The sequence below is a fragment of the Pollicipes pollicipes genome, unplaced genomic scaffold (genome assembly GCF_011947565.3).
Source record: "Pollicipes pollicipes isolate AB1234 unplaced genomic scaffold, Ppol_2.1 Scaffold_2555;HRSCAF=2994_pilon_pilon_pilon, whole genome shotgun sequence".
Classification (NCBI taxonomy): Eukaryota; Metazoa; Arthropoda; class Thecostraca; order Pollicipedomorpha; family Pollicipedidae; genus Pollicipes; species Pollicipes pollicipes.
In genome coordinates, this window is record NW_023596136.1 from 27316446 (window position 1) to 27335947 (window position 19502).

General features: G+C 55.7%; 3 protein-coding genes across 5 annotated transcripts in view; all 3 read left to right on the plus strand.

Moving 5' to 3' along the window:
- The first annotated feature begins 223 nt into the window (after positions 1 to 223).
- On the plus strand, positions 224 to 2764 carry LOC119099746 (uncharacterized). Its single transcript, XM_037222810.1, has 5 exons — positions 224 to 370; positions 789 to 903; positions 1120 to 1373; positions 1697 to 1834; positions 2756 to 2764. Exons 2-5 carry the CDS (start codon positions 831 to 833, stop codon positions 2762 to 2764), a joined length of 474 nt encoding a protein of 157 aa, XP_037078705.1. The 5' UTR covers positions 224 to 370; positions 789 to 830.
- A 1441-nt stretch (positions 2765 to 4205) lies between these two features.
- On the plus strand, positions 4206 to 6856 carry LOC119099754 (uncharacterized). The gene is made up of 6 exons (XM_037222822.1): positions 4206 to 4257; positions 4632 to 4815; positions 5323 to 5474; positions 5781 to 5965; positions 6292 to 6450; positions 6763 to 6856. Exons 1-6 carry the CDS (start codon positions 4219 to 4221, stop codon positions 6854 to 6856), a joined length of 813 nt encoding a protein of 270 aa, XP_037078717.1. The 5' UTR covers positions 4206 to 4218.
- Positions 6857 to 11344: 4488 nt separating this feature from the next.
- LOC119103635 (cryptochrome DASH) overlaps positions 11345 to 19502 on the plus strand; it is a 29916-nt gene continuing 21758 nt past the window's right edge. Inside the window, exons 1-7 of one of the 3 annotated variants that reach the window (XM_037227251.1) lie at positions 11345 to 11369; positions 11631 to 11743; positions 12267 to 12439; positions 12971 to 13195; positions 13535 to 13855; positions 14339 to 14464; positions 14782 to 14885. In XM_037227251.1, coding sequence (XP_037083146.1) covers positions 11681 to 11743; positions 12267 to 12439; positions 12971 to 13195; positions 13535 to 13855; positions 14339 to 14464; positions 14782 to 14885 — 1012 coding nt within the window. In that variant the 5' untranslated portion in view covers positions 11345 to 11369; positions 11631 to 11680. Of the gene's footprint in view, positions 11395 to 11419; positions 11445 to 11630; positions 11744 to 12266; positions 12440 to 12970; positions 13196 to 13534; positions 13856 to 14338; positions 14465 to 14781; positions 14886 to 19502 lie in introns of those variants that run through there. The other 2 variants (XM_037227243.1, XM_037227260.1) reach the window with 2 other exon arrangements.

Here is a 19502-nt window from a genome sequence, read left to right on the forward strand (position 1 = left end):
GGCGGGGATGCCGCGGGTGCCCAGTCCGGCCGCGGGCCGCCTTTCGCCCGATAAACGGGGCGCAGCGCGTGCCCCAGCGCACCCTACCGGAGCGTCGTCGGCAGCTGCCGCTCGTTCCGACGAGGGCCCGGCCGATGCGCCCTCTGCCGACGAGGACTCGCGCGTGCTGGCCACGCCGCCCGCCGAGGGCTCGTCCGGGCCGGCGCTGACCGAACCGCTACTGTTCGTCCCTCGTCCGCTGCCGCTGCCCGGTCTGCCGGACGAGCACGTGCGCCACGTGCACAGCAACGGCCGCTACGTGGTGGCCAAGACGGCCGCGGCGACCCTGCTGGTGTGGCGACTGGACAAGGGGACGACGCTGGTTGCACAGGTACGGTGGTGCCGGCGGGTTGGCGTCAAGGGCGGCCACACCTGCAGAAAAGTGGCGAGAGAGTACTTGGGGGAGGGGGCGGGGTAAATGGTTAAATGGTGATAGAGAGGAGAGCGATCAATGCGGGCGAGGCTGGTCGGGATCCCATGTAGGCGCCGTGATAACGCACGATTTTAACGCTGCCATGGAGGTCATGGTGACGGTCGCCCACGCCATGTACATGAAAAGGTGGTGCACACCTGTTTGTGCTTTGACAAGGGGTGACCTGTTAATTGAAATGGTCTCAATGCTGTATGATGCATGAGGTTTGTGCGTCATTATAACTAAATGATAAGTACTTAAGGATTCAAAATGTTTACTCAATGCCTTATATCCTTCGGTGACCATTGTTCCATTTTCATACTCAATACTTTCTCAGTCGGTGGAGAGCCGGACGCTGCCACATCCCCGCGTGGAGTGTATGGCGCTCCAGGATGGCTCGGGGCACCTCCTCGTCACGTGCGCCCGCAACATACTTCTGTGGGACCTACGAGGCAAGTACTGCATATTTTTCACGGGGCATGTCGTGCTGCGTAGCATTACACCAACATGCTGCAGCTTATTTGGAATTCCTGGAGGCCTTGTGTGCCATCCTGCTGTTTGTTCCGATTGAGTTATATTGCAAGCTCTTCGATAAGTTTTAATGAATGTCAAACGTGTTGGATTTCGTGTTCAAAGTGTTGAAGTTTGGTTGTTTGATCTTTCGAAAGAGCCAACCAGAGCGCCCGTGATGCTCGGAGAGGACTTCTCGACGGTGGCGTGCTGCCATCTATCGTCTGGTGGCGAACCTCAGCTTGCCGACGCTGCTGCTGTTCTCTCGCTCGGCGTGGGTCAACATGTTTGGCTGCTGGATACGGACCGCGTGAAGCACCTGATGACCCTGCGAGGTCACGACAGTACGTTGACCTGCGTCCGCCTCGAGGGCACCATTTGTGCGGCCGGCAGCGAATCGGGCGAGGTCAAGGTAAGACAACCCCTTCCACCATATTGTGGGAACCACAAAACCCCATACTTACGGTCCCGGTTTCTTCTTTGGCTAGTTCATTCATCATCCCTATGCTTTTTCGCACCAGTTTAAATAAAAATGTATCATAGGATCATGCGCACATGCATTGTTTCCACAACACTGCGTCTTCACAAAACGGGCTCGTGTCTTGTTTTCGCACTAGAACGTTTAAGTGTGTTGGTTCAATTCACAGCTCCTACATCAGCCAACCTTTTGGTCTCTGGACTTTCTGAGAGGGACTTTAGAGCGTCGTGTCTGACTCCGATCTCCCTGTCGGCCAGGTGTGGGAGACGGCTGGGCCGACCCTGCTCTACACCTCTCACGCGGTCACCCCGCGCCCTGCCGGTGACCTGGCCTTTGACCGGGTAACCGGGCTGCTGGCGGCCGGCCGCGGCTCCCAGGTGGCCGTGATGGGCGAGGTGGCCGGCCGTTGGACGGAGGTGGCCGCCGCCGAGCTGGAGAGGCCCGCCCCAGAAGGTCGGTCGGCTGCGGGCGCGGCTGCCGGCCGCCGACCTGCACTCCGTCGCTGGTCGTCTGGCATGGCTCCCAGACGGCGCAGGGTTTTGTATCTGGCTGTGCTGAATGTGTCGGGGTGAATAGCGTTGGCGTCAGAGCGCCCGCCGTGCGTGGCAGGAGCCCCCATTCGCCATGGCCTTAGTGATCACCTGGCTGTGAACTGGCCCTCGAATCGGGCCCAGTGTCGCCGCCCGCTGGCTCTAGATGTCTTCTATCACTCATCTTAACTATCTGCTAGCGACGGGTTGCCGTCGCTTCGTATCACTTCATAGCATACTATATGTTTGCCCGTCATTGTAATAACCTGCCGAGTCGCTCCGTGCCGCCGCCTCTCCGCCGCCTGACGCTGCCCGGGCTCCGTGACGCCGCCTCTCCCCCACCTGACGCTGTCCGAGCTCCGTGACGCCGCCTCTCCGCCATCTGACGCTGCCCGGGCTCCGTGACGCCGACTGTCCCCCGCCTGACGCTGCCCGGGCTCCGTGACGCCGACTGTCCCCCACCTGACGCTGCCCGGGCTCCGCGACGCCCACTGTCCCCCAGCTGACGCTGTCCGAGCTCCGTGACGCCGACTGTCCCCCACCTGACGCTGTCCGAGCTCCGTGACGCCGACTGTCCCCCACCTGACGCTGTCCGGGCTCCGTGACGCCCACTGTCCCCCACCTGACGCTGTCCGAGCTCCGTGACGCCGACTGTCCCCCACCTGACGCTGTCCGAGCTCCGTGACGCCGCCTCTCACGCCGCCTGACGCTATCCAGGCTCCGTGACGCCGACTGTCCCCCGCCTGACGCTGCCCGGGCTCCGTGACGCCGCCTGACACTGTCCAGGCTCCGTGACGCCGCCTCTCTGCCGCCTGACGCTGTCTGGCCGCCGCCGCCAGGCCGCAGTGCCAGTCCGCGGCCCGAGTGCGCGCTGCTGGCGCTGCTGGCGCTGCGGCGGCCCAGCGCCGCCCTGTTCGGCCCGCGCTCGCTGCTGCTGGCGGCCACCACCGACGGCTTGCGCGTCATCAGCCCGCGCACCTGGCTGCCCGTCTACTCGGCGCCCGGCACCGGTGAGCCTCGCGAGCGGCCGCCGGCCGGACGGCCAGGCGCGGCGTCCCGGCGTGGGCCGAGCGGCGCACAGATGGCGCGGGAGATTCCGACGCACGTGGCCGGCTGTCAAACGCGGCGCGGGATTCGATACGAGTGAATGGGTTTGCCGTGAGCGAAGGCGGCGCGATCGGCCGGCTCGTCGGGTTCCGGTCAGAAGGCGTAATGGCCGGTTGGTTGGTGCGTCGGACCCCCGCGCGCTGAGCCCGGGTTCGAATCCCAGTTGCGCCATGATCCCTGAACGTTAATATGCCCAACGCAGTCGCTGGCGCTCCATAAAGGGATCGAGATGATGCACGTCGTGTTCTCTTTAAAAAATGGCCGGTCACGTGACATCCTCGTGACATCTCGCGTGTGTGGTGTCCTCGTGCTGCCCTGGTGCCACTGTGGGACTGGTGGCCGGTGTGTGCACGCTCGCGGTTGTGACCATCAGCCGCCGTCCCGCGGCCGCAGGGCCGGAGCCGTGGGGCGGTAGTTCGCTGTCGCTGACGCCGGGCGGCGCTGCCGTCGTCTGCGGCCGGTCGGCCCTGCAGGGTCGCGTGGCCGCCTTCTCGCTGGAGGTGCTCGCGGACGTGGTGGACGATCAGCTCAGCGAGCTCTCCATCGTCTGCAGGTGTGCTGCCGTGGTCGAGACCGCCGTCTCTGTTGGGGGCTGCCTCGCGAGGACCAGCAAGTGGGGGTTGAAGGCAGCGACGCGCGGCTTGGCCGCTTGTAGTGATAAGAAAATGGAATGTCATGGGTGCAGATGGCTCGTTTTATGCCCGAGCTGATGTCCGCCTTGCCACTGTACAACGTTTGACAGCTGTCGATTGGCGGCCGTTCTTCCGGGGCCTCAAATAAAGACTCGTGCCTTTACAACCTCCAGTGCATATCATGTGTAAGGGAGCAGCCAAACAAAGAAGAGCGTTACCAGTTGAGCCCTGGTTATATTATTTCTGCAATGGTCCCGACATAGTGAATCGCGCGATGGATCACGCATATCCACTGAGATTCTACTGCTCTAACCCATCCTTCCCGCGTCTCTTTCTCCTCGCTGGGCCGCGGGCCAATCCCTCACCGCTGACGTGAGGCGCACCCCCAGGTCGCCGTTGCCGGTCGGCTCCGTGCTGCGTCCTCGGCCGGCGCCGGCGCCGCCGCCCCGGCCGGCGGCCCCGGCCCGGAAGGTGCGCTCCTCCGGCTACGGCTCGGCGCCGCGGCGAACCATGTTCCAGCCGCGCACCAACGCCGGCCGCGCCGCCAAGGTGGGCGCCGGGACATCACGGGGGGAGTGGCGCAAGACAGGCGCGGCTGACTGGCCATTGGCGAGGGGCGGCAGGAGAGGAGCGCTGGGGGTTGGCGTGTGTGGTATGCCCAGGTTCATGGGATGTCGGGTGAGTGTGGTGTGGGAAATGTCAATGCATCACGACTGCTCTGTTTAGAATCGGCTCTCATTTCGGACAGAGGTGGCAGGAGACACATGCTAGAGTCTCGATCGTCACAGACCGCCGGCATCGATGCATATCACATGTAAGCTAGCTCGATGTTATCCTGTAAATGTGCATTTGAAGCGGCTGACACCCCAGCCCTCACCAGCCGCCACCGTCACCACGTGTAGTTCATAGACACTGCTCCCCAGCCGGGTCCGTCTCGGCTGTCCCTCTCGAACCTGCCATCGCCGGAGCAGCGACCGCCGGCGTCACGTGACCAGCCGCTGGCGCAGTGCAGCGCCACGTACCGGTGTCACGTGGCGGCGCCGGTGGCCGGCCGACCGCTGAGGATCCTCCGCGAGGGCGACACCCTGCTGAGGATCGCCGTCTCCGGTCAGTAGCTCCAGCCCTGCACCCGCTGTTGCGCTCGGTCATGTGGTGTTCGTTCGGGCTCAAGGGACGGTCTGGTATGGATGGCGGATTTTGAGGGCAGATAGTGGCCATTTGTTTGGATTGCGGCATTCATCCCACCTCAGAGTATCATGTGATGAGCGCTGCGCAGCGCTCGGCCATCCATTGGCCAGTGTTTGCTTTTGTCAGCCCGTGGTCCTGTGTGATGTTGCGATGCGCCGTTTCCCGTTTCCGAAGCACGCACGCTTCATCGTTCCCGAGGCATGCCACGGACACGGCTAGTGCTCGTGGTGTTGACTTCGGTTCTCAGCTTCTCATGGGTTGGAATGACGTGGTGATGATCTGAGACGGGTGCAAATAGCCAATGCAGTCGACGCGCCCGTAAAACTCCACAACTAACGATCTGTGACGGCTCACCTGTTCGACGTCGCGGGTATGTGACCGGGGTGCCGCGCGTGACGCCGTGGCGTGGCGTGACCTCTTCTGCAGGCTGCGGGCGTCACGTGGCCTGCTCCAGCCGGCTGGGCCGCTCGCTGGAGGTGGCACGACTGACTGGCCTGGCGGTGACCCAGGACAAGTTCCTGATGGGCACGCAGGGGCCCGTCTCGTCCGTCTCCTGGAACCTGGGCAGCGACAGACTGGTCAGCGGTGACTATGTTATGCACTGGGCGTTTGCGTTTTGTTATGTGCCGTAGCTAACTGCAGTCGGTCTCGGGGAAGAACAGCGTGTTTGTAGGTGGTCAGCCTTTCGCTCACGTTTTTAAAGGTCAAGTGTGGCCGCTTCGCGTTGAATATGTTTAAAGTCACAATCCAGGCCCTTTATAGTGTCGCCTATGTGTGCTTCAGTGGCTGACTCGCTGTCTGTCTGTGCCATGCTGTTTCCGCTGAAGCTGTGTTGGCCTCCAGCTGTGTGTCGGGTGCTGACGCGGCGTCTCTGCTGTCCTCAGGTGGCTACCTCGGCGGCCGGCCTTCACCTGTGGAGCTTCCCCTCGGGAGAAACGATCGGGCTCCGGCCGCCGGCCAAGGCGTCGTTCGCCGCTGCCCAGTTCTTCTTCATGGACGAGTTCGTCCTGTCGGCCTGGAGCGACACTGTCGGTCTGTTCCGTCTGGCCGACGGTGACGGCGTGCGAAGGTGAGTAGCCTCCAGTACTGCCTGGCGCTCCTGGGCGGACGTGTCGAGGAATCACCTTATTGATCTTCATAACAAAATGCGTGAAAAGGCTTTCTATGAACCTGAAGCCCAACTGTTTCGGATCAGTGCACTCAAATATAACATGTGCCCAGATTTTCATTGGCAGCATGCATCCGGTTACACTACAAGCAGGCTTACCCCGCCATTGTTCCGTCTCTCCAAAACTGCGTTGCTCCGTACGTTTGGCTCCGACTTGGCGCTACATTGCAATCCACGTACACGTGCTCCACCAGCACCCCGTGACAGCGTCCGCCGCGTGCCGCCAGCCCTCTGCGGCCGGTACTGCAGTGCCGGCTGCCCTGCCGCGAGGTGTTGCACGTGACCGGCGCCGCCCAGTTCCGCTCCACGCTGGCCGTCGTCTGCTGCTCGGACCACGCGCTCCGCCTGTTGGACGTGCAGGCGGGCCGCGTGGCGAGCACACTGGCGCGCGCGCACCCGCACCCGCCGCACCTGGCGCGCCTCTGCGAGGGCTCGGCGCGCGTGCCGGCCGCGCTGCCGCTCTACGACCTGGTCGGCTCGGTGTCGCTGGCCGACGGCGTGCGCCTCTGGGATGTCCGCTGCGGCCGTCTGGCGCAGCGGCTGCCGGCGCCGCTGCGCGCGCTGCCGGCTGGCTTCCACGTGAGCCCGTGCGGCCGGCTGCTGGCGCACGGCGCCGACGCGGCGCACGTGCGGCTCTGGGACGTGCGCCAGCCGCGCGGCCCGCTGGCGCAGTTGCGCGCCGCCGCGGCCGGCGTCAGTGACGTGGCGTTTCACCCGCGCCGGCCCGGCCTGGCCGCCGCGCTGCTGGACGGACGCCTGCAGACGTGGCCTCTGGACGGAGCCGCTGAGTGATGAGTCGAGGCGGCGGGGAGGAGAGGGCGCTGACGTCGGGTGGGAGCCACGGGGTGGGGCGGAGGCCATCAGGTGTTGAGGGAGGGGCTGTGGTAAACGCTGTAACAAAAGGGGCGCAGAGCGCGGACGCAGAGGTGGATGGGAGGATTTCTCCCAGTCAGGTCGGCCAGGACCGCAGACTTGTGATGATGAACCCGAGATAAGGGGCCTTTCGGGATTGGTGCGGACCCCCACAGAGAGAGAGTGAGAGGGGAGGCGAGAGCAGAGAGAGCGAGAGAGAGAGAGGGGGAGGAGAGAGAGAGAGGAGGGGAGAGGAGGAAGAGAGAGGGGGGGGAGAGAGGGAGAGGGGAGGGAGGGGAGAGAGAAGGGGGGAGGGAAGGAGAGAAGAGGGAGAGAGGGCGGAGATAGAGGGAGAGGGGGGAGGAGAGAGAGAGGGGAGGAGGGAGAGAGAGAGGGGGGAGGAGGGAAAAAGAGGAGGGGGGGAGGGAGAGAGAGAGAGAGGGGGGGAGAGAGAGTAGAGAGGAGAGGAGAGGAGGGGAGAGAGAGAGAGAGACAGAGGAAGAGGAGAGAGGAAGAGAGAGAGAGAGAGGGGGAGGGAGAAGGAGAGAGGGAAGGGGAGGGAGAGAGAGGAGAGAGGGAGAGAGAGAGAGGGAGGGGAGGAGAGGAGGGGGAGGGAGAGAGGGAGAGGGGGAGGGAGAGAGAGAGGAGGGGAGAGGAAGAGAGAGAGAGAGAGAGGGGGAGAGAGAGAGAGGGAGGGAGAGGGGAGGAGAGAGAGATAGAGAGGGAGGGAGAGAGAGAGAGAGAGGGGGAGGGAGAGGAGGAGAGGGGAGAGGAGGGAGGAGGAGGGAGAGCAGAGAGAGAGAGGAGAGAGGAGAGGAGAGAGGAAGGAGGAAGGAGGGAGAGAGAGGAGAGAGGGAGAGGAGAAGGGGAAAGGGAGAAGGAGGAGAAGAGGAGAGGAGAGAGAGAGAGGAGAGGAGAGAGAGAGAGAGGAGGGGGAAGGGAGAGGAGAGGAGATGAGAGAGAGCGAGAGGGAGAGAGAGAAGAGAGAGAGAGAGGAGGAGGAGAGAGAGGAGAGAGATGGAGAAGAGGAGAGAGAGAGGGAGAGAGGGAGAGAGAGAGAGAGAGGAGGGAGAGAGGAGAGAGAGAGAGAGAGAGAGAGAGAAGAGAGAGAGAGAGAGAGAGAGAGAGGAGAGAGAGAGAGAGAGAGAGAGAGAGAGAGAGAGAGACCCTGTTGCTGAATTATCGTGCCCCCCGATGCGTAAGGACCGGTGTCTGGTGGGTGGCATGTTAGCCACCTGACCACTTCCCAATGCCTCTGTACTGTGGTGTGTTGCTTATCCGAGGATGGGCTTGGATGTAGTGCTGACGTTCACTGCTATGCTCGCGTGTCTTATGCTCTCGCTGTTATGTTGTCAACTTGTAATTAGTTCCGCAGTTATCTATCATTATGTGGTTATGAGTGTTGCAAGTCTGCTTACGTATTTCCTACCTGAGAAAATTTGGAGAAATACCTCCACCGATCTAGAGCGTTAAGAGTGTATCCGTTATGTTAAGACAGCATTCCAAACATATCGTCGATGGCGGTTTTTTACGGTGTGAGTGCGAATTCGTATCGTCGTTGAATTGTCAGCCCGCCATCTCGCCAATGAGGCATCGAGAGGAGATCGTCGGTGAGCTCTTCATTGGTGGAATTCCGAACTTCGCCTCGTAAGCTGCGCAGTGAGGGTTGTGCCGTGTCTTAGGTGGGTGTTGTGCCATTCCCATTTTATTTGATCTAGTCAGATGCGAGAGGACCTGCGATGGTTCATTCAGCATTGTATTTGTCCATTACCACAGTATTCGTAACTCCTGTGCGTTAAGCCTTTTGTTTCGCCTGGCAAGTCACTTTGTACGGGTGTGATACAATATAATTTACTAAATCATTTGCATGTGTGATTTCCTGCCCGATTGTGGCTGGAGATTGTTGGTTCGCGAGACTGAGGTGGTGAATGGCGAGGATCACAACTTTGGTGAACTATATCTATCTATACATACATATATATATATATATATATATATATATATATATATATATATATATATATATATATATACATATCGTATTAAAAGCTTTTTTACAAGACATTCTGGTAAATTTCCGTGTTCCTTGTATTTCCATCCTCACATCTATATGTATTCCTTGTATTAGAATTTGTATGTGCTCTTTCAGCCCTTGCTCCCGTAAGGACTAAACGGTCGACAAAACCTGTTGACAGTCCCATTCTCCAAACCTATGGAATCGACTGAAACTAAACCTTGATCATCCGATACCACTTGGTCGATAACTTATTCTTTCCGGAAGATGGTGACCTTGGTGCAGATAAAAAATGACCAAAAATTGCAAGAACCGGAAAAATTGGTGAGCAGACAACCCCATGCTCAGAGTCCAAACATCACCGTGAAGGTTTTACTTATCGATGCGATATAGTAAATATATAATCCTTGCCAGAAAGTGGTGACCTCGGGTCCGGTCAAACGTCGCCAAAAACGCCCAAATCATAAAAGTTGGTTGCGGAGAACTCCATACTCCGAACTTATGCGCCTGACCGACATAACATCTTTGCCATGCGATGCCGTTTTGTCGATAACCTGTCTTTCCGAGCAGAAAATGACCTTGGGCCGAGTCAAAAGTAAAAAGTGTCCAAAACCGGAAACATTGGATTGCAGACGGATTCTGTGCGAACCTCATGCTCCGAACCTATGGGCCAGATCATCGCAAACCATTTACCACCTGATACGCCATGGCCAATAGCCTATACTTTCCGGAACATGGTGACCTTGGGTCAGGTCGAAGGTCTCCGAAAACGCCCCAAACCGCCAGAAATTGGTTTGCAAATGATCCCAGATCCCGAGCACACTAAATGACACAAAACCTGCACCACTCGATGCCGCATGGTCGATAACCTATCATGTACTGAAGATGATGACTTTGAGTCAGGTCAAAGGTCACCAAGAACGCCCTAACCCACCCCAGTTGACTGCAGACAGTCAACTGCTGCGAGCCTTAAAACAACGGTAGACATAATTCATACCAATGAATGCGTCATGGTCGATAATCCGTCCTTTCCAGAACAAGGTGACTGAGTCCGGTCAAATTTCGCCGAAGACACAAATAGCCAAATGGTGCCTCTGGAGTTTTTGGTGACTTTTGACCCAATCAAAGGTCATCACTTAACTGGAAACTGTAAAATATCAATTTTGGCGTATCGATTGACAAATGTGCTGTGATGATCGGTCCATAAGCTCGGAGCCTAGGGTTGTTAGCATAACGATTTTTGTCAGTTTCAGACGTTTTGGTTGATATTTGGCAGAAGCTAGGGAAACCATGGTCTGGAAAGGTTTGGTGATCGACTATGGCATATCGATTGGCAAAGGTTTCGTGCCGAAGCCTTTCGTAGACTCGGGCATGGGGCTAATGTTATGGCGTATAAAGTCATATGGCGTATCGATTGGTAAACGATTTGTGCTGATCCCCCCACGGGCTCGAAGCATAAGGTTGTCCACAAACTACTGCCTTTCCGTTTTTTCATTTTTTGCGACCTCTAACGTGACTCAAGTCATCATATGCTTTTGGAAAAGCCAGATGATCAACTATAGCACATCTATTGGTGGAGGTGTTGTGGCGGTTGGTACAATCAGCTCGGACCAAAGGGCGTCCTGCATGCTAGCTTCAGGTGAGTTGGCGCATTTTTGGTCATCTTTGATCTGACACAAGTTTACCATTTTCTGGAAAGGAGAAGATATCGGTTATGCGCGTTGACTGGTGGGGATTTGTTGTGATTGGTCCTGGAGCCCTGGGCCGCAAGTAATGAACCATGGCGCATCGATTGGTGACTTCTATGTGGCGATCGATCCCATGGGCTGGGAGCATGGAGTTGTCTGGAAGCAAATTTCTGATGGTTTCTGGCGTTTTTGGTTTGATCTGACTCAAAACCTCGATGTTATGGATGGAATGGATGGATGATATGGTACGGATCATGGCGTATCTATTGGCGAAGGTTTTGTGCCTACCGGTGCCATAGGCTCGGAGCATGGGACTGTTTCCAAAATATGTTTTGTTCGTTTGAGCGTTTCCGGTGATCGCTGTCATGAGTCGGTGTCACCAAGTTCTGGAAAGCATAGATTTTTGACGATGACAATCGACTTCTTAAGGTTTTGTGACATCGGTAAGGTCACATAGGCTGGGAGAGCGGGGATGTCTGCATCTCACTACTGGAGCTTTCGGCGTTTTTTTTTTTTTTTGCTTTGGACTCAGTCCAAGGCCACTTTGTTCCAAAAATACGAGTATTTTGAGAATGCTGCATCGACTGGTGAAATTTTGTTGTGATTTATTTTATCGGCTCGGAGTATGGATTATCAGTAGGTTTTGTCAGCCGTTTAGTCCTTCCCGGATTTTGCGGCAGTAATGGTGCGCCCGTGCGTAAACTGAATCTCAATGAACGCGCGGCACGCAATCATGTCATTATTATGTAACGTAAACTTGCGGAGCGCATGCTGTGGTAATATTGGCACGGGTCTGGTGCTGTGGTGTCAGGCTGCTATTAGATGGGTTGGGAAATTAATATATTGGTCCATAAGCACTTGGGGCACGTTTTTGCACGTTTGTGCTATTCGGGTTGGTGGTGGCAATATTTATTGGCAGGGATAAGCTGTACTCCACAGTCGAAGGTATCAAATGGAAATTGAACAAACTCCCCTACCATATGCATGCAGTTGACTTCTCTATTTGCTTCAGGTTTCCGCTCGTATTTTGTGCTGTGATCAAGCTTTCTGAAGGTGGGGAGGATGTCTGGAAAGAGGATTGCCATTGCCTTGCTGAGAAATGACCTCCGGTACCTGGATAATGAGGTACAGTATCTGACATGCAAGAGTGCTCACTAAGATAACAATTTTATGGTTTTAATGTGCCCAAGTAGTAAAACACTCATGTTATGCAGAACATGTCTGGCAATGTAGGAAACATAATATCCATCAGCAGGTAGATTCCAGCTGAAATTGTGTTTGTTTAGGAAGTCAAGAATTTACAGGATTCTGTGCATGGTTACTGCCAATATCAAAGCCTAGAAACCCATTTTCAGAGTGGATTATGATGTTTCAGAGTTTTTTGCTAGAAGGAATACTTAGATCAATATTTTCAATATAGAATAATTCAAGAATTTAGTACAATTTGAGATGTGGGTAGAGAAATGTATGTCTCAAAGGTTGGAGGAGAGATAGAAGTAACTGGACTGATATGCCTGCTGTTAGGAGGGTTACCAATTGCAAGGTGGAGAGTATAGTCCTGAAGAAATCCTGCAAGGAGAAGGACTTCCTCAACCACCCTTTATGAACTTTGTTTCTGGATGCTGGCTGATGATGTTTGATGTTGCAGGTACTTCACATGGCCCATAGCTCATCAGATTTTGTTGTACCACTCTACTGTTTGGACCCCCGTCACTTCCAGACAACATACCACTTCGGCTTCCCCAAGACAGGAGCACACAGGGCTAGGTTTCTGCTGCATAGCCTGGAGGACCTGCGGGCCCAGCTAACAAAGCATGGCAGGTGAGGACAAAGTTCTCACCATGTGCATCTGTTGGCATGCTGTTCTGGAATAGTATGATTATAGTATGGTATTGTGTGCAATAGTGTGAATCACCAAAATGATCCCTTGACTGATGTGTGATGTGTTAGGCTATTTGTACTAGGGTTTACATGGTCTCTTTTATGCCCATATGTATCAATGGTGACATGTAACTTTTAAAAAGCCACCAGATCTTGTTGAAAGTTACAAAATATATGAACATGAACTGTTATGGGATTTTGGAGCTGCAATGTGGATGAGTGGCTTATCCATTTTTGGCACAGAGTGAGGTATGTTGCAAAGATTTTCGTACTGATCACCAGGGAATTCACAACTGCTGTAAATTGAAGGAACCATTTCTTACATGTTAAGCTCACTTGAAGTCTGACTTGTCTGCTTTTAGAAAGTCCATCAGCATGAGTGGCACTGTGACCATGCCCCATCTCAGAGTGGCCTGTTGATACTGATAGCCAGGGGACAGCTCTGACCTCTGCGGCACTGCCCATCACCAGTGACCTGGTAATACGGGAGGGTCGTCCGGAGTCGGCGGTGCCGGACCTGCTGTCGTCACTCTCGGGCCACCGGCTGTCACTGGTGCTGCAGCAGGAGGCCACCGACGAGGAGCTGCGGGTGGAGCGCGCTCTGGCTGACGCGTGCCGCCGGCTCAGCGTACCCGTCCACACCGTGTGGGGAGCGACGCTCTACCACCGGGACGACCTGCCGTTCAAGGTCCAGAGGTCAGCTGCCACCGGCTCGTGCAGCCGTAAGCCACAGCGTGGCGAAATCTATGCAGTCAGGTGCCAGGGAGGCCAGTATTAGTTAACACCATCAGGCCTATGTCTGGTCCGCCGTCGCTGCCTCCGCCATGCCGCCTCTGCTGCTAATGCGTTGTCCTTTGGCCCGAACAAGCTACGTGGAACGTTTGCCGTACTTTGAACCACTCACTGTTGCGAACCATTCAGAAAAGTTTTGGTAACAGCTTGCCTGCTCTTGATCCGGTGCAGCTTTTTTTCGCAGTGCCTGCGAGTGTGCCGCCCCCTATCACGGCTCTCTCTGACGCGTGGCGCCGCCGGCAGCGTGCCGGACGTCTACACGCAGTTCCGGCAGGCGGTGGAGTCGCGGGCCAGCGTGCGCGCCCCGCTCACAATGCCGGACCGTCTGCGGCCGCTGCCGGCCGGCGTGGCACCGGGCCCGCTGCCGGCGCCGGCGGCGCTCGGCCTGCCGGACGGCCCGCCGCCGGCGCCTGACGCGCGCTCAGCCTTCCCGTGGCGCGGCGGCGAGGCGGCCGCGCTCGACCGGCTGCGCCACTACCTCTGGCAGACGGATGCTGTCGCCACCTACAAGGAGACGCGCAACGGCCTGGTGGGCGCTGACTACTCCACCAAATTCAGCCCCTGGTGCGTGGCGCGCGATGCCAGCGCTGGCGGCGGCCGGGTAGTTATCAGCCAGTTTCGTAGAGGAACTTATTGCACTCGTTTTTTCGAATTGTATGTTGTAAAGTTTTCTTTATTTATACTCCTGATTGGTGCAGGTGTCATGAAAGGTGTCATCTGGGATATTTTGCCTTGAATGTCTTGAAAGTCTCGTAAAAGGACGTATAATTGATCCCCGGGGCCCGTTGCTGTCACGTTTTTTCGTCTTCTGGCCCCATGCCCGTGCAGTGTCGCTCGCGGTAACCTCATCAACTATTGTGGGTCATCCGCACATGGCCAGCGCGCCACCGTCCCCCCCCCCCCCCCCCCCCCACGGGCTCGCCGCTGCCCCCGCCCCGAGCTGCCGGTCTGAGCGGTCCCGTGCCGTACGCAGGCTGGCGCTCGGCTGCCTCCTCTCCCCGCTGCCCGCCGCTGCCCCTGACCTGAGCCGTCCCGTGCCGTACGCAGGCTGGCGCTCGGCTGCCTGTCGCCGCGCCACATCCACTCCGAGGTGCGCCGCTACGAGGCGGAGCGCACCGCCAACAAGTCCACGTACTGGGTGTTGTTCGAGCTCATCTGGAGGGACTACTTCAGGTCAGTGGTGGGGACGCGCCGCGGTGACTGGTGCACGGAACGGCATGGTGGAGCGGGAGGGGTTGGTTGTTCGCTCGACGTGGGCGGGGAGTTGCGAGTGATGTGGATACCAATTATGTCTTACAGCAGGGTGTAGCTGCAGATAATTAGGACGCTTTGCAGTGTGCGAAGCTTTCTGGCTGCACCATGTGCTGTGCCAACTGCGTGTGATGATTTGAGGCATGTTGTCTCTGCGACTAGCCCGGACTATCATAGTGAGTGATGCAGATCATGTTTCGGGTATGTTGCGCCAAGCAAGCCATTGTCGTGGCCCTCAGGTTTGTCGCTTTGAAGTTTGGGAACCGGATATTCTTCGAGACGGGCCTGCTCAACAAAAAAGTCCCGTGGCAGAACAACAAGGTGGCATTCGACCAATGGAAAGGTGAGTTCTACGACCGTGGACCGCAGTACTGTAGATGAACGTTGCCTGCCAACTCGGCGCGGTTGCGGTTTCATTCCAGGCGCCTGGCCGGGTAGGGGATCACTCAGGAAGCAGAGCGAATGCCCAGCCGCGTCTGTCCGCGATCAATACCCTGCTCTGCCTCGCTTTCGCTCCGCTGCTGACGGCAATCATCGATATGTCGATCCGTCAAAGGCTTCGACCCTCTGGCTGCGGCTTGTGTGCTGTCCGCAGGCTTTGTGGCTGGACTTGGTGGGGTCTGGACACTTGAGCAATATGCTAACAATCGAATACTCTTGCTGACCGCCCACATTTGCGCACTTGTTGTCAACCGTGACGACATTGCTGGCGTATGGAGTTTCGCGTCCGGCTAAAAAGAGCAGTTCCGGAATATTTGATAATGGCTGCTAGAGTGCTCACATGCCTTGCATCGTGCTGGAATAGTTGAATTAGTCCAAGTTGTCATGGTCCGGTGTGGCAAATTATCGTTTCATTTCTTATCACCCTTGGGCGTACTCAAGTAGTGGCCCCTTGGGACGCCTGCCCTCCCCCCCCCCCCCCCCCTGCCGTTAAGGTTATTGATGTATTAAGGTGTGCGTGCGTGTGAACAAATACGGGCAATTACCAATCAGAGGTATATAGAGTAACTTAGCTTGACGTCAAAACATCACGTCGTAAAATATAACGTGACATCACGAACACGGCATGACCTCACAACAGAACATAAGCATGACGTCGCGCGATTGTGGCGTGCTAGAGTCCCCCTTCCCCCTCCCCCACTTTAGCGTGAGCCTGCGTGCGCCCCTGCCATCATATTTCCGCAGATAAACTTGGCTCCCGTTGCCTCGGGCGCGTAATTATTACATGTGGTGTGCGAGGAAGGTTAATACACGGCAGCCTAATCCATGTAGCCCATGTGCATGCATAAACGAATAGACACCTGTGGACGCCGAAAATTCTAACCGTGTCCGATTTGGTCCATTTTGAGCCCCGGCAGTCGAGGAATGACGCCCTTCTGCAATCCAAATGTTGTTTTCGTAGTAAAGGGGCCGCTAAATATGGTAGTCAGGTTTCACTGAAAGGATAGCATTGGGTGAGCAGAATACTGTGCAGAGAATTGTCTTACTGACTTCTGGCATCTCGGGGCCAGGAGGGCCGTGGCATGTCAAAACTCATCGCCACTTACCCATCACAATGTCCAAGGCCGCAAGTGGATTTTAAAACAAGTATTGTGTGACCAAATCTTCCAAAAGGTGTGCCAGAAGCCGCGCTGGAGAATATCAGCCGGCCACCCGGCTGGTCCTGTGTCCTCACCCGACTCTTTTCAACACATGTGCAAGGCGTGTTCATTAAGTGGTAAGGCCCCACATCAGAGATTGTTTTTGTGATTCTACACATGGTTGCAATGGTAAAAAATGTCTAATGGCTTGTGTATGGTGATTTAGAGCGAGGCCGTAGGCCGGGTATCACTTGAACTATGATAACATTGTCAACTTGTGCCGCGCTGCTCGGCCCCCATGCCACGCTGCCTTGAAGCTAATGTATTTGCAATCCCTGGATGCGAGTCCAAGCTTCTTCAGCAACGCAAAGCGCAACTCACTAAGCTTGTGATGTATGCATTTTTAGACGTATGCCTGTAAACTTGATCAGGTGGGCTTTTCTTGTAACACTTGCAATGTCACCAAGATTTGATATGCCGTCGAGGTAACGTGATAGAATAAAAAATTCAAATTACAGTGAGCATATATGTATCATACCACAGATATCTATGGCAGGAAAGTTTCTGTGTTTGGAAATAGAAATAAGGTGATCGAATGGACGTCTCTGATAGAAAAGCTTAAAAACACGCCTCGAAACCAGGCCCAGGTATGGACTTCCCGGGGCCGCATCAATTCGAGATTAGCAAAAACTAGCTGAGGGAAAAACAGACGATCGTTTCCGCACAAGCGTGGGTAGGTGCGTGGAGACCAGGTCGCGCGGTCGTGCGCAAACCATGGTTCCTCCCATTTGGTAAGTTTTTTTTCTTTATCAAGGTCAGATCTTAGCAACCAGGGCAGCTGAAAGCGCGAATCGACATGTTATTGGCGAATGTACCCGCTATAACCCACCAACGCTTTTCAAAACTGTCGAGCTCAAAGGTGTGTCAGTAAGCGAACGGAATGTTGCCTTCGAAAATCGAAAGCCACTTGGAATGCAAGACAGTGGGCATGAATTGGGAGATGTTGAGGCACCAAAACTTTGGAGAACATGTTCTTGTCGATTATGATTAATTTCAAGCCCAAACAAATTTTATCAAGTCGACCATGCACTCTCGTCGTCATTGTCAAATTCGTAAATCATGGCAAATTTATTGATGTCCCTTAAAATTGACAACCCAGGTGGAACCAGGCAGGTTTCAAGGAATTAGATTTTAGAATTGACACCGGAATGTTACATTAGGGGAAGCAAAAAATTGGCTTTCGCCACTATCCAATGTGATGTAAACAGTGGCGTGATTTCGAAGGGCGCGATTTTTGCGCTTGCATTCCTTGTCAGCTGCGCAACTCCAACTCATTTAAGCTCAGTGCGTGATGTATGCGTTTTTCTATTTATGCTGCTCCCACTACCTCAGCAAAAATGAACACGAGGGGCGTTGATGGTAACGACTTAAAGCAGCCTACAGTTTTGGCGCCATGGGCAGCGCACAATATTGTGGTCTCCGGGCATCTGTATTAGGTGCTGTGTGTTGGGTAGAGTTTAATGATGAGAAAGAAAGCAAACGCGAGCGCAACACAACGCCTGACCTGGCGATCTTTGCTCTGCGTGTTGGATTTGACCAAGTCCATTAATGGAGGATTTTCCTGACGTGAGACCATGCGGCGGTGTGAAGAGATAGGACATGTCGCGTCATATTAACGATTGTGATACTCATGTTCCTGTGCTAGTACTTCATGTATGGCAGTGATCTGCTGACGTGAATTACTGATAATCACCGTCACCAAGCTACAATTTAACCAACGGGGGCCCATTGTTTGGTCCAAGCTGTGTGTTGGCAAGGTGTTGAACGGTGATTGGGGGGGGGGGGGGGGGAGGGGGATGGCTCTGCGCGTAAGCTAACATATTATGGCAGTCTTCTCCGGCCTTGCTCACTTAGCTGTTAGAGCTAGGCAGTTATATCTCCGCCTGGTTTTCGATGCCCAATGTTATCGACCTTGTTAATCAGGGAGCGTGTTCGGCGCAGCCTTGATAGGCGCGTGGTGAACGGGGCCATAACTGTCACCATTTGTCTCTTCCAGTGATGCATGTGTCGTCATCTATTACATTGCGGAAGACGTGTTGCCGTTTTGAGCTGTTGGCTTGCGATGTTGCCAATGCTCGTAACTTGGCGTGGTGTCGAGCGTCCCTAAATCAAGAACTTGGCCGTTGTAAGTGACATTAACCGGGCGCCCGACTGTTTTGTTACTCAATCTGATCCACAATAAATAATCGTGAGTGTCCTTGGCTTCATTACGCGCCCGATCCACAACTGACCAGGCGCTGTCGTTCGATCGGAGCACAACAGTCACGGAGTGTAATGGTCTGCGGTGTTATGCAGAGGCGCCGATATTTGCGTATATATTTCTCCAGAACGACACGGTCGTTCATCGGAGGCCCGCAACAGAAACAGGGCTTCCACAACGGACACGGGGTGGAAACCCGCAGGGGTGCATGCCAGCTTAGCTGGTGCACTTAAACTAAGTGGGCCTCCTTCAGCGTCCTGCGGTCATGCCCATCAGCTCGCTGTAGCCGTTATTCCCGTTGTTTTTACATTGCATCGGCAGTAACGACTGCGCTGCGCGCTGTTGTTGCCGTTCCACGCGGCCCAGCAAGGATCGCGTGTTAAGACTCGGTATTGATCCCCCCCTCAATGGCCCCGTCGTATGTCCTGGGGGGCGCGGAGCCATGGGCTGCCTCGCGGTAGCGTCTGGCCGGTGGGGTTGGCCTGGTCCCCGTGCAGCCGCTGTTGGTGCCGACCGGACGGGCGCGGGCGGCCTGGCCGTGAACTTGATATGTTCCAGCCGAGCGCCGCTCCGTTAGATAGCGGCTGGTGGGCTGGCCGGGCCATCTGCGGAGTCTGGAGATGAAGATACCGTGTATGGATCGTATCTGAGCGGCGCCGGCGCCGTGAATGTCGTGAGTGGAGCTGTGTTGGGCATGCGCAGCATCGAAATAAACTGCTTCAAAACTGGGCCGTATCGCACACATTGATAGCCGGTCTTCGTGGTCATACGAGCAATAATCTGCTGGCTCTAGGCCGGTGCCTGTGCATTTCAGCCAGATTTGACACATCGATGTTACGTTTGTAGAAGTGTTCAATTCTGGTCATCGCCAGTGACCCCTGTCGAGTTGACAGAAAAATGAACGTTGTCGGGTTTCCCCTGGTGGGAGTCCGATTCCTTTCTCTCGCGATTCCCACTTGGAAAGGCCGTATCCAAGTGTTCGCTGTGTTGAGGCTCGGCGCCCGGCGGGCTGGCAGCTGCGGCTCGCACTGGCCGCGTGCCGCGGCGTGGACACCGGATATCCGTCTGCATTCGCCGCCGTGGCGGTCCGGTCGCTCGACACAAGCCATGTCAGCCTATT

Coding starts and splice junctions, on each gene's coding strand:
- LOC119099754 (XM_037222822.1), top strand. CDS start 4,219: ATGTTCCAGCCGCGCACCAACGCCGGCCGCGCCGCCAAG. Junction 4,258..4,631: donor ACGCCGGCCGCGCCGCCAAG/GTGGGCGCCGGG, acceptor ACTGCTCCCCAG/CCGGGTCCGTCTCGGCTGTC. Junction 6,451..6,762: donor CGCGTGGCGAGCACACTGGC/GCGCGCGCACCC, acceptor GGCCGGCGTCAG/TGACGTGGCGTTTCACCCGC.
- LOC119099746 (XM_037222810.1), top strand. CDS start 831: ATGGCGCTCCAGGATGGCTCGGGGCACCTCCTCGTCACGTGCGCCCGC. Junction 904..1,119: donor ACTTCTGTGGGACCTACGAG/GCAAGTACTGCA, acceptor ATCTTTCGAAAG/AGCCAACCAGAGCGCCCGTG. Junction 1,374..1,696: donor GCGAATCGGGCGAGGTCAAG/GTAAGACAACCC, acceptor CCTGTCGGCCAG/GTGTGGGAGACGGCTGGGCC.